General features: G+C 39.3%; 1 protein-coding gene and 1 non-coding gene across 2 annotated transcripts; one reads left to right on the top strand and one right to left on the bottom strand.

Moving 5' to 3' along the window:
• Positions 1–8,803: 8,803 nt before the first annotated feature.
• LOC127136946 (uncharacterized) lies at positions 8,804–9,832 on the bottom strand. Its single transcript, XM_051063453.1, has one exon. It carries the CDS (start codon positions 9,830–9,832, stop codon positions 8,804–8,806), a length of 1,029 nt encoding a protein of 342 aa, XP_050919410.1.
• LOC127077768 (small nucleolar RNA R71) lies at positions 9,807–9,913 on the top strand. Its single transcript, XR_007787542.1, has one exon. It is a non-coding gene; the product is annotated as a small nucleolar RNA R71 (small nucleolar RNA).
• Positions 9,914–13,372: the final 3,459 nt, after the last annotated feature.

Genomic DNA, 13,372 nt, shown 5'->3' with positions numbered 1-13,372 from the left:
ATTGATTAAAGGTTTTCTCACCAAGGACTTGGGAGAAAATACCCTTAAGAACTGATAGTAATTGATATTTATTGATACAATAGTGACTCAGAGTAGTTACAAGGATAAATCATACACCTTCCTTGGCATTGTTCCTTTTCTCTATAAACCCTTATTTTCATCCTTCTTTACCTTTACTTTTATTATTATATTTTTACACCTAAAAACCAAATTAATACTTTTTGTTTAATTGAATGATAATTTAAACTCAATATTAACTTGCAGTCCTTGAGATCGACATTCGGGGAATTTCCCCATTATTACTATAAAAGGCAAAATAGTACACTTGCTATTTTCCCGATCAATAAACATAAAATATTGTGTAATAAATAGTGTTAATCGAGTAAAAAGCAGTGCATATAGAGCCAAAAATACGATACGTTTTCGCGTTATCAAACTCCCCCATACTTAAACCTTTGCTTGTCCTCAAGCAAATGCCGCATACATGAAAACATTTTGTAAAGTAATTGCAGCATACATTATCAAGACTTGTAGAAAACACAGTTGCATTCGGATACTCATTCTAGTCCATAAACTTTACTTTGGTTCGAACTTTGTATTAACAGGTACTCACTTCCATACTAAGGGTATCGTTAGAACACAAAGTCGCAATGTTGCAACCATAAGTCTCCCTCATATACAAACCAATCTGAATCATGTTTCCATGCCTAAGCCTACCTTACAAAACCTTCTTTTTATCCTTTTTCATTCTGGTGCAATCACATTAAGCCTGTTATCCTTTCACATTCATAGCAAGATAGTTTGTTAGTGAATATGATCTCATCATTATCTATTTCTTTCTTTTTCGCACTTTGGCTCAAATAACATTTGAAGTTGGTTATACCGTTGGGCTAAATGACCGGGTAAGGGTCACCTAACTTAGAGGGAACAAGTTTTTCATACATTTTGTAATCTTTTCTTCTTTTAAGCCTGAAAACCATACACTTATTTGCATCAACTTCTTGCGTAGTGTGTGATTAGGATGGTGTTGACTGCTAGATAAACTACTTAAGGAAATATTAAAGGATAGAATTTAAGGCTATGGCATGACAACTACTCAAATCGATCTAATACTTGGGAGATTTAAGGTGTTAAAGCGATACCGATCTTATAAAGCTTTTCCAAATCTCTACAATTCAATCTCAGTTTGGTTTATAGTTCAGAATTTTCAAAAGATGCACTGTATTTCTAAGTCTAAATTTTTGCAAAAATTTTGTATGGCTCAAGTAAACAGGAGAATTAGTAAACAACGGAAACCACGCATAAAGACTCGATAGCACATTGATATTTAACTCGACTGACACTTTAACAAAAATTAAAATAACCATAAAAAATATAAAATAACAAAAAGAAATAGAAATAATATAAATCTAACTAGAAAGCGGTAAATAAAAAGCGGTAAAGCTTCCTCCCCCATACTTAAATCTTGCATTGTCCCCAATGCAATGACATAAGATAGGAAAGAAAGGTAGAACCTGGTTTATTCTGCTACTGACGCCTTCTTCCATGTGTACGTGGACGTCCACCGTTCCCTGGCTGGTGAGGTGGTGTATAGTTCTGGAGATCTTCCACACGCATTGTCAGTGTTGCCATTTCATCGATCAAGTCAGACATGTTTTGTTCGGTCCTAAATACCATGTTTTGGTGAAGGATTTGCATCATTTCAGTTTGCTGAGCTCCCATGGTTTGGATTTGTAGGTCGCGCTGAGCATCTAATTCTCTATGCCGCAGCAGTTCAGCATAGATCTCATCAAGAGTGACTGGTGCCACATTTCTTCTTGGTCTCTGACTGGAAGATGTACCTGCAAAATTTTCAAATGAAGTGTGTGCGGTGTGTTGGTCAGTAGCGGGAGAATTTTGTTGCGGAATGTGATCCTCATCGGTGTCCCCGCCAGCAGCTACATTCTCAGGAATGTGCGCGGGGACTTGGTTAGGCGTCGGATTATTAGTATAACAATAATTATTCGGGTTGCGCATATCTGTGCGATTTGGATTTGGGAGGATAAATTCTTGTAACATATTATTAGCAATTATTAAATTAAATTTACCGTCACTCCTTCGTTTTACTGGTTTCATGCTCCGTGCCATGTCAATGTCAATGGCATGACGCGGGAGCGGGGTTAGCCTAGAGAATTTTTCTTCGAGTCCTAGGACTCTGGCTATGGAGGTTATTAAACCTCCAAAAATAACCAGGCCTTGCTTCGCATTGACAATGGCATGCATGTGAGATAGCATAAACGGGACGGTATTCACCTTTTGTGGCAAAAATGTGACGAACAAATAGAAGAGTTCTTTTTCGTTCACCTTGTTAGAATTTGCTCGGCCAAAAATAGTGCACGCCAATATTTGGCGGAAATATCAAATAGCCGGGTTTTGAATTAAAGGCTTTGTTTCCCTTAAAACTATGGGTTACTGTACCGGTTATTGCCCTCCAAAATGATTGGAAGGCGCGTTGCCAACCCTCAGTATCTGGGACCTCACTTACTACACCATCCCCATGGGGGGAAAATGTAGCAGGTCCGCTAATTGGGAAAATGTAAGGGCGTATTCGACGTTAAATAAACGAAACTGGACAGTCCCACTTGAGTAGTTTGTGTTGGGTGTGGGACTAAAGATTAATGAGCTTAGGGGTTCTAATGTTAGTTGAGCATAGACAGGGTCCTTGAGAGATAGAAAATAATTCAAGTTTAAAATATCTAGCATATAGTTAACACTATTTTGAATTCCTAAGGCATATAAATAGTGTTCATCGACATACCTTGTCGGTTCGATCTTTTTGGCGCTTAGAGACGTGTACATCTCCTCTTGTAATTCACTCGACTCACCGTTTCTGAACATTATTTTGTATTCCCTCATTTGTGCCATAGTGGATTCCACGCCCTTTGTGTAATATAGTGAGAATAAAGCAAGAGAGGAGAGAAATATGTTAATGAGAGTTGTGAATTGTTGAGGTAATGTGGGTGGTTTATATAGAGGTGAAGGTGGTTGGAAAATTAATTGGTAGATAAATAGCATTAATCATATTCAATGCCTTGGTCCACGAGATTTGAAAATTGATTGAATGGCATTAAGCATTGTCTGCATGCAAGGAACATTTCATTAAAGGTGAGTTGAATGGACCAAAGTACATAGTCTGCGCGTCCAGGCTTGTGTAGTGGCCTACGCCATTTTTGGTGTGTGTGGCAGGCGTCACATGCAGTGTGGTTTCCCATGTGTGTGCTTTTATTTTTTCTTTGACCATGCAATATTTAATTTACCAATAAATATAGTGTATGGGAATAGAAAAACATGATACATTGGAATGGAATTTAATCGCAACGTTGCCGAATAAAAGAATCGAGTAGACGGGAAAAGATGAAATAATTTGTTTACTTAAATAAAAGGAAATGAAGTAATTAAATAAATTCCAATGTGTAAAAGTAAATAAAAATAATGCTCCAACATGAAAAATAAAATAAAGCGAAAGTCAGTAAATCGGTAATTCTATCATAAATTAGCCATTACGGCGACTGCTGGTAGGAGGAGCGAACGAGTAGAAATGCTGGTAAATGTGATCCAGGTTCTCTGTCACTACATCCATAAAGCCGTGGAATTCCATGTGGAGGGTGCTCAGCTCGCCTCTCAGATTGGCGACATCTGTCTGAACAACTTCAATGGCAGCAACATGATCGGTGAGAGGTGCAACAGGTATAACTGGGGCATGTGATTCAGCATCAGAGAGATAATTGTCATAGTGGTCGTAGATTTGGGGTGTCTCTGGTGGACAGGGTGGTGCATCTGGTGGTCCATCCAAATCATAGAGCCAGTTGTTCTTATCAAGTACACTCGTCCTAGGGTCTGGCAGGGTAAACAGGTGTACTACTTCACGGTTGATTAGAAGTTCAAACACATCTATACCTAGATTCCTAATGATATCGGTGTTGAAGCAAAATTCAATATTCATTGGTCGTATTTCACCTAAAGGGGTGAGCCTGATAAGTGGTTGTCCCAGTCCGATGGCATTTGCTATCATGGTTACTAAACCTCCCACTAAGATTCGTTCATAGTCCTCTTGTGTCATACGGTACATATTATCTATCATAAATATAGCACAGGTCGGGCCTGTGATGCGCAGTACATTATGAAAAGCTCGTCTTTGGACACAAAGGTTATGTTCTATTCCTTTCCAAACAAGGTGTGACCTAGGATCTTATGGAGGTAACGAATTGTAGGGTTATGTATATTCTCTGAATGCATAAGGTCTGGCTCAGGGTGGTCATTACCTGTGATGCTACCCTAGAAGAGATCTAATTGATGGTCTACTAGCTTGTCTTCCTGGGTGATGGTAAAGGTATCAGGTCTATGAGGGCAATCTAGGAGTCAGGCCATTTCTCTGTGGGCGTAGCGGTAATCCATATTAAACAACCTTAAGGTGATTAGGCCTTTGTTAAGTCCAATACCATGGTTTGGCAGGTGCACTAGGGAGCTTAGGAATTCTAAGGTCAACCTACTGTAGAAACTAAATTTTCTCTTCATAGCGAAGGTGTCCCAACCTAGTTGGTAATTAGGAATGTAACATTGTCTCTTATACCTAACTTGGTCATGGAGCGTCCATCTGGGTACAAGGTTAGTGTCATTTCTCTTTGAGCTAGAGCCTTAAAACGTCTTCTTGAGCTCTGCCTCTAAAGACTATATCCATGTAATCTACTTGTTGCATTGTGATAGTCAGTAGCTAGATAAAATCAATTAGATGATAGCATTAAGTTAGTAATGGTCAATAATACAGAAATGTATCGATTAAATTTAAGAGAAATAAATAAAGAAGAAAACAAAGAAATGAAGATTAAGCAATAGTAATAATTATAAATTTTTGATGAAATTAAATAGTTAAAGACAGAGTGTGGGTTGTCTCCCACCAAGCGCTTTGTTTATTGTCGTAAGCTCGACAGAAATAGGATAGTGATATTCTTTTGAATGAGTGTGAGGCTCTGCAAACTTAAGAATCGCAATGAAATCATTGTTATCACTGTTGTGGTAATGTTTCAAACGTTGGCCATTTACTATGAACGGTTCACTCGTTTTTCCTTTTATCTCTATTGCTCCATTCGGAAAGATATTGGTAATCTCGAAGGGACCGGACCATCTAGAACGAAGTTTTCCAGGAAAGAGTCTGAGGCGGGAGTTAAATAGGAGTACTTTGTCTCCTTCCTTAAACTTTTTCCTTAATATGCGATTGTCATGCCATTTTTTTGTTCTTTCTTTATAGATTCAGGTATTCTCATGCGCATCTAACCTAAGTTCTTCTAGTTCGTGGATATCTAATATTCTTTTCTCGCCTGCAGCAGTATAATTGAGATTAAGGGTCTTAATGGCCCAATATGCTTTATGTTCTAATTCTACCGGCAGATGACATGATTTTCCATAAACTGGCTTAAAAGGTGTGGTTCCTATTGGGGTCTTATAAGCTGTCCTATATGCCCACAGGGCTTCTAGTAATTTTGAGGACCAATCTTTCCTAAAGGTGGCAACTGTCTTTTCTAAGATTTGTTTAATTTCTCGGTTGGAGACTTCTACTTGCCCACTCGTCTGTGGGTGGTAGGTTGTTGCTACGCGGTGGCGGACTCCATATTTCAGTAATAGCTTTTCAAAAATCCTTGAAATAAAATGGGATCCACCATCGCTGATGATAAGTCTCGGTACTCCGATTCTAGGGAAGATTATTCGCTTAAAGAGTCTAATTACCACTCGTGTGTCATTTGTTGGAGGGGTTATGGCCTTAATCCACTTTGATACGTAATCGACCGCAACAAGGATATACTTGTTACCAAAAGAAGATGGGAAATGTCCCATAAAATCAATTCCCCAAACATCGAAGACTTCTACTTCCAAAATGCCTTTAAGTGGCATTTCGTCGCGTCTAGATATGTTGCCAGTGCGTTGACATCGGTCGCAATTTTTGATCACGGTGTGGACATCTTTCTAGAGAGTGGGCCAAAAGAGGTCGGCTTGCAAGATCTTAGCGCGAGTCTTTGAGGTGCTTGCATGTCCTCCATAAGGAGCAGAATGACAGTGGGAAATTATGTTTTTTACCTCATCTTCTGGGACACATCGACGAAAAACACCGTCGGCGCCTCTCTTGAAAAGTAGAGGCTCATCCCAATAGTAGTGTTTAAGATCGTGGAAGAATTTTTTCTTTTGTTGGTAGATCAAGTTCGGCGGAAGCACCTTGGCTGCTAAGTAGTTGACGAAGTCACCGTACCATAGTAGTGTGGTTTAGGTGTAAATTTCTTCCACTACTTCGTTTGTTTTAGTATCCTTATGGGTCAACGCATCTTTAGTTGTATTGCTTTCTAATTGGGCTATGAGTCTTTCGTACGGAAAGTCATCATTTATAGGCACTTGTTCAGGTTCTATACCTTCCATTCTTGACAAGTGATCGGCTACGACATTTTGAGTGCCTCTTTTATCCTTGATTTCTAAGTCAAACTCTTGTAATAGTAAGATCCACCTTAGGAGTCTTGGTTTGACGTCTTTTTTGTTCAACGGGTATCTAATTGCAGCATGATCGGTATAGATAATTATCTTTGCTCCTACTAGGTAGGAACCAAATTTATCCAGAGCGGACACTACGGCTAAAAGCTCCTTTTCTATGGTGGCATAGTTCATCTGTGCAGGGTCTAGGGTTCTACTTGCATAGTATATTGCATGAAGTTTCTTGTCCCTTCTTTGTCCTAAGATTGCGCCTACAGCATAGTCACTAGCGTCACACATGATTTCAAACGGTAATCTCCAATCGGGTGGTTGCATGATAGGTGCGGTGATAAGAGTTGTTTTCAGTTGTTCAAAGGCTGCTAGGCATTTGTCGTTAAAGATGAATTCGGCGTCTTTCATCAATAGACCAGTCAGTGGTTTTGTGATTTTTGAGAAATATTTAATGAATCGCCGGTAGAAACCGGCGTGTCCTAAGAAGCTTCGTATTTCTCTTACGGTTTTCGGAGGCTGGAGGTTTTCTATAACTTCTATTTTGGTCTTATCGACTTCAATCCCCTTGTTAGATACTATGTGTCCGAGCACAATTCCTTGTCGGACCATGAAATGGCATTTTCCCAGTTTAGCACTAGGTTCACTTTTACGCATCTTTTTAGTACCATTTCAAGATTCGATAAGCAGCCTTCAAAGCTCTGTCCGCATACAAAGAAACCGTCCATGAAGACTTCCATGATGTCATCTATGAAATCTACGAAAATTGTCATCATGCATCTTTGGAATGTTGCGGGAGCGTTACACAGTCCGAATGGAATTCGTCGGTAGGAGAATGTACCATAGGGGCATGTGAAGGTCGTTTTCTCTTGTTCGTCGGGATTAATAGGAATTTGGAAAAATCCCGAGTAACCGCCTAGGTAGCAGAAGTGAGAATGCTTAGCCAATCTTTCAAGCATTTGATCGATAAAAGGTAAAGGAAAATGATCCTTCCGAGTGGCTTTGTTTCATTTTCTATAATCAATACACAATCTACTTCCAGTAACTACTCTTTATGCTATAGATTCTCCTTTTTCATTGTTAACAACTATGACGCCTCTCTTCTTTGGTACGACATGTACTGGGTTGACCCATTGACTGTCGGATATTGGGTAGATAATACCTGCTTCTAACAGCTTTTGCACTTCTTTCTTTACTGCATCACTCAGAATGGGGTTTATCCTTCTTTGATGTTCTCTAGAGGTCTTACTGTCTTCCTCTAGCATTATGTGATGCATGCATATGGAAGGGCTTATTCCTTTTAGATATGAGATATTATAGCCTAAAGCAGTTGGGTATTTTTTCAAAACGTGTAGAAGCTTTTCGGTCTCTATCTTCCCTAAGTCTGCATTTACGATTACAGGTCACTCAAGTTCAATGTCTAGGAATTCATACCTTAGATTTTTGGGTAACGTCTTAAGTTCTAGGGCTGGTTTCTTTGGGCAAGGCATATGATCGGGCGTTAGTGCTAGGCATTCGCTTAGGTTGTCATCTTGGTATTCCTTACTTAAATTTTCATCTTCAAAATTAGGAGGCCTTGGAATTTTTAGTATTTCGGAGTATGATTCTTGCTCATTCTCCATTTCTCTTATGCATTCGTTGATGACATCTAGTAGCAACAGGAGTCGTCTATGGTTGGTGCCTTTAGGAATTGTGTCAAAATGAATTCGACCTTTTCCTCACCAACTTTGAAGGTTAGCTTGCCTCTTTTAACGTCTATGATAGCTCCGGCTGTGGCTAGGAATGGTCTTCCTAATATGATAGGGATGTTGAAATCCTCTTTTATATCCATGATTATAAAATCTGTAGGAATATAGAATTGTCCTATGCGCACTGGAATGTTTTCTAGCATACCTACGGGAAATTTAACGGAACGATCTGCAAGTTGTACAAACATCCTCGTAGGTCTTAGTTCTCCCATTTTTAGTCTTTCGCATATGGATAAGGGCATTAAACTAATACTAGCTCCTAAGTCGTATAGTGTTTTGTCGATGACAAACTTTCCGATTACGCAGGGTATGGAGAAACTACTTGGGTCTTTCAGCTTAGGAGGCATATTGTTTTGTATTATGGCGCTACACTCAGCAGTAAGTGTAATTGTTTCGTTATCCACTATCTTCTTCTTGTTAGATAAGATTTCTTTGAGAAACTTAGCATATGAGGGCATCTAAGTTATGGCTTCTGTAAAGGGTATTGTGATATTCAATTGTTTTAGAAGCTCTACGAATTTTTTAAATTGCCCTACACTTTTAAATTTAACAAGTCTTTATGGATAAGGGATAGGGGGTTTATATGGTGGTGGAGGAACATAAGGTTCTTCTTTCTCTACGGCCTCTTCGTTTTTATCTTCCTCTTGTTCGTCTTCCTTCTCAGTTACCTTACCTGGGTCTTGATGCATGGATGGGTTTTGAGTTCTAGGATCGATCGGTCTGTCTAGTTTTGTCCCACTTCGCAGTATAATAGCATTTGCATGACCTTTCGGGTTTGGTTGCGGCTGTCCAGGAAATGTGCCTGCAGGAGCAACGGTAGGTGCTTGTTGTTGAGCCACTTGTGAGATTTGAGTTTCCAACATTTTGTTGTGGGTGGCTAAAGCGTCTACCTTGTTTGCTAATTGCTTGATTTGCTCGCTGGTGTGTGTGTTTTGATTTAAGAAATATTTATTTGTTTGAACTTGGGTAGCTATAAAGTTTTCCATCATTATTTCTAAGTTTGATTTCTTAGGAGCATTTTGAGTATTTGTGACAGCTTTTTGATATCCTGGTGGTACAACAGGTGTTTGATTAGGTGCATACAATGCATTATTGTTTTTGTATGAGAAGTTAGGATGGTTCTTCCAACCTGGGTTATAGGTATTTGAGTAGGGGTTTCCTTGAGCATATTTCACCTGGTCCGTGGAAGTTCCTGTCAAGAGTTGACATTCTGGGGCAGTATGCCCTTGAACTCTGCATATCTCGCAGTTTGGTGATACGACAGCCATGGTGGTTGCTAGTGTTATGGTCAAGTTGTCTATCTTCTGAGTCAGGGCATCTACCTTGGCGTTGACATGGTCAAGATTGCTCAATTCGTACATGTCGCCCTTCGGTTGAGGTTTCTCTAAAGAGGTTCTCTCGCTTCCCCATTGGTAATGATTTTGGGCCATACTTTCAATGAGTTGATAGGCCTCGTCGTATGGTTTATCCATCAATGCGCCACCTGCGGCGGCGTCTATTGTCAATCTTGTATTGTACAAGAGACCGTTATAAAAGGTGTGGATTATCATCCATTCTTCTAGACCGTGATGTGGACATAGCCTCATCATGTCTTTGTATCTCTCCCAAGCTTCAAAAAGTGATTCATTATCCTTTTGTTTAAACCCGTTTATTTGGGCTCTTAGCATAGCCGTCTTGCTAGGTGGAAAATATCGGGCTAAGAAAACTTTCTTCAACTCGTTCCACGTAGTGACAGAGTTGGATGGTAGAGACTGGAGCCAAGCTCTAGCTCTATCTCTTAATGAAAATGGGAAAAGACAGAGTCTTATACCTTCTGAGCTGACACCATTCGCTTTCACCATGTCTGCGTATTGCAAAAATACTGACAAGTGTAGGTTCGGGTCCTCCGTGGGACTACCTGAAAACTGGTTTTGTTATACGGATGACATCAGTGAGGGTTTTAGTTCGAAATTGTTGGCTTCGATCGTAGGGGCAGCGATGCTGTTATGAGGTTCGTCCTGTGAAGGGATTGCGTAATACTTAAGAGGACGGTTTTGCACTTGTTCGGCCATCTCTGGTTGAACAACTGATGCAAAAGTAGGAATGTTAAGGTCATGAAGATTTATCTTGATACGATGTTCCCGTATAAAGTCTCGTATTCGGCTTTCTAACCTAAGATAACGCTCGGGTTCGTTAAGTTGTAGCCTTAATTTCTCACCTTGAGAGCGAGTACTTGGCATACACTCGACAGATGTAGAAAGGGAAAAAGAATTGTTGCCTTAGTCTATACTGGGTAACGCTAGAGTTACGATATCGACTAAATTAGTCCCCGACAACGGCGCCAAAAACTTGATCGCGACTTAGCAAGTCTATGTGAATCGTGACTGCAAGTGCACAGTCCTGTCGCATAGTTTTAAAGATTATCGAACCCACAAGGACTAATAATCAAACGTACCGTGGTCTGAGGTTACTATGTAAATCTAAGGCGAATGATTGTTCTAAGATTTGAGGGATGAAGAGAAATAACTATATAGTAGAATAGAGATAAAGATATAAGATATAGGGGATATCAGTATGTAATACATCAAACCTCGGGGATTCGATAGATAGTTGGTGTAATCTTATTGGTTAACATATTCTTCAGTAGAAATTATTTATAGAAAGGACTTAGCCTCACACTCTCGTTTTATTGATTTTCTACCATACTCCTAGACCAGAATGTTTGGCTCTCGCGGTCTCATTTTGAATTTAAAAGTACTTTTTGAATATAGATAAAGTCTAATTAATCCTAAAGCGCTCTCATTGTATTTAGGATCAATGCCTAGTTTCAGCTATCTGGTTAAAATCTCAAACTCTCGTTTTTATTGACCGTAACCTTAGTTTGTTTTGTACTCTCGTACGAAAAACAGTTTGATTAAATTAAGAAACTAAAACCTGAAAAATAAGTTTTAATAAAAACTAAAACCAATTATTTAGTGAATCCCATCGTTTCGACGGTCTTTACATACCGATCCCTAAGGGTTTAGCCGGACATAGATCCGGTGACAGACATGGAAATTGGGGAATTAAACATACAGTAAGGCATAAATAAATAAAACAGTAAATAATAATAAACCTGGATTGCAATTTAAGAACTGGAATTGAATCTTGAATCTTGAATCTTCGATTAAATAATTACGGCAGGCTTTGGCAATGAATATCTCTTACAATTAAATCCCAAATGCGTGAAAAAGTAATAAACTATAATAGTCCACGATGTGGATAAACTATCACTTTTACAACGGTAAGAAACTGCCTAGAAAAATAAATGAAAAATAAAGCAGAACAAAAATTAAGCGTAAACTAAAAACTGGAAGAAGAGAGTTTGCGAGTCTTAATGGTCTCTTTTTATATCCTTTTCACATTTCTCAATTGTAGCAAGAGTAGTGGAAACCGTGGCTAAAAGGGTGGAGAAAAAGTAAGAAAAGTGGGGAGACTCGGTTGTGGCGGTTGCCACAACCCTAAATCCAAGATGAGTGGCGAGCGCCACTCTTATAGTAATTGTTACCTCTTGTGGCGATTCAAACCTTTGGTGCAGATCTCTTGTAACGATCAAAACCTTGGATACAGATCCACGGGGCGATCACGAACGTTGAACGATGGCAACGTCTCTACTCAGTCCACACGAACGGGTTCCTTCAATCTCAGTGCTAGCTGGTACGAATGAAGGCTTTGAGTGAGAGAGAGAGAGGGAAACGAAATTCCAAGTCTTCACTTGAGTTGAGTCTGAGTGGAGTGACAATGCTTCTACCCAAGGGGTTCTATTTATAGAACCACTTGTGTGGGCTTCAAGCTAAAAAGCCCACTTAAGTGTATTTTGGCCCATATCTCATAATATGCCAAAATCACTTAAGTATTTGGTACCTTACCATATTTCGTATTCCACTTAAGTGCATCGTACCTTACGATGTCCCTTAGTTACTCTATCTCTCATCAATTCGTCCTTTGTGTGTGACCCTGTAGGTTTTTGCGACGTTGGCAATTATATTAAATCACGCATTTAACATAATAAACAGTGAGCGGTATCTAGCAACACATCACTACTACCCAAGTCACGAAAATGTCATGTGATCTGACAAAACCTCCTCTGATAATAATTATGTATATAATTACCCCTTTGCCCTTATGTCTATATTGAACACAAGGTATAGACCGTGTCATCCTTGTCCAGTTCAATATTGGTCCCATAGACATTTATCCTGTTACGCAGGATGGGCAAATTCCATCTAGGACACTCATGTCCCTCAGCATGCTTTCTGGAGTACCCATCAACTGTCTTTATGGTTATCCAGTTACGGACAATGTTGGATTAGCAATAAAGCACTCGACTCTACATCTAGGATCCATAGTGGTTTCAGGTCGAAGAGTGGTATACACTATTATCACCATGAGAATAACTTATGACACTTTGCATAACTTTCTATATAGTATTCTCATAGTGGGTCAATCCGGTATAAATATTACTCCTAATATTCATACTTATGTTTAAGACTTGATAACTCTTTATCCATGATCCACGAGATGTGATCATCAGTCTACAAACATAATAGTCTTAATGCTTTAATGTTATCCCACTTCACACTAAAGCTCGACTACGGATACTTTAAGAATAGCGTCCTTATGTTTAATGTGTTCTCATGATTAAGTCACACTTAATACATTAAACGGACTATCTATTCCAGGGACTTTATTAATCAACCATAATAAAGAAAATGCATTTTATTATTAATAAATAATTCGATACAAGTACCAAAAGTATTGGCCTCTAGGGCTTACACCAACAATCTCCCACTAGCACTAGAGCCAATCAAGCATACCCCGTATGCCCATTGATCTAGTATGGCCATCATGCTTCTGCTGCGCAAGAGGCTTTGTCAGTGGGTCAGCTATATTGTCAAGTGTAGGTACTTTACATATTTTCACATCTCCTCTATCTATTATCTCTCGAATGAGATGATAACACCTAAGTATGTATTTGGATCGTTGGTGAGATCTAGGCTCCTTAGCTTGTGCGATAGCACCATTGTTATCACAATAGAGGCCAATGGGATCCACAACGCTAGGGACTATGCCAAGTTCACTAATGAACTTCTTGATCCAAACAGCTT

The sequence above is a fragment of the Lathyrus oleraceus genome, chromosome 4, assembly GCF_024323335.1.
Source record: "Lathyrus oleraceus cultivar Zhongwan6 chromosome 4, CAAS_Psat_ZW6_1.0, whole genome shotgun sequence".
NCBI classification, from domain to species: Eukaryota; Viridiplantae; Streptophyta; class Magnoliopsida; order Fabales; family Fabaceae; genus Lathyrus; species Lathyrus oleraceus.
This window is presented reverse-complemented; position numbering and strand designations above follow the sequence as displayed.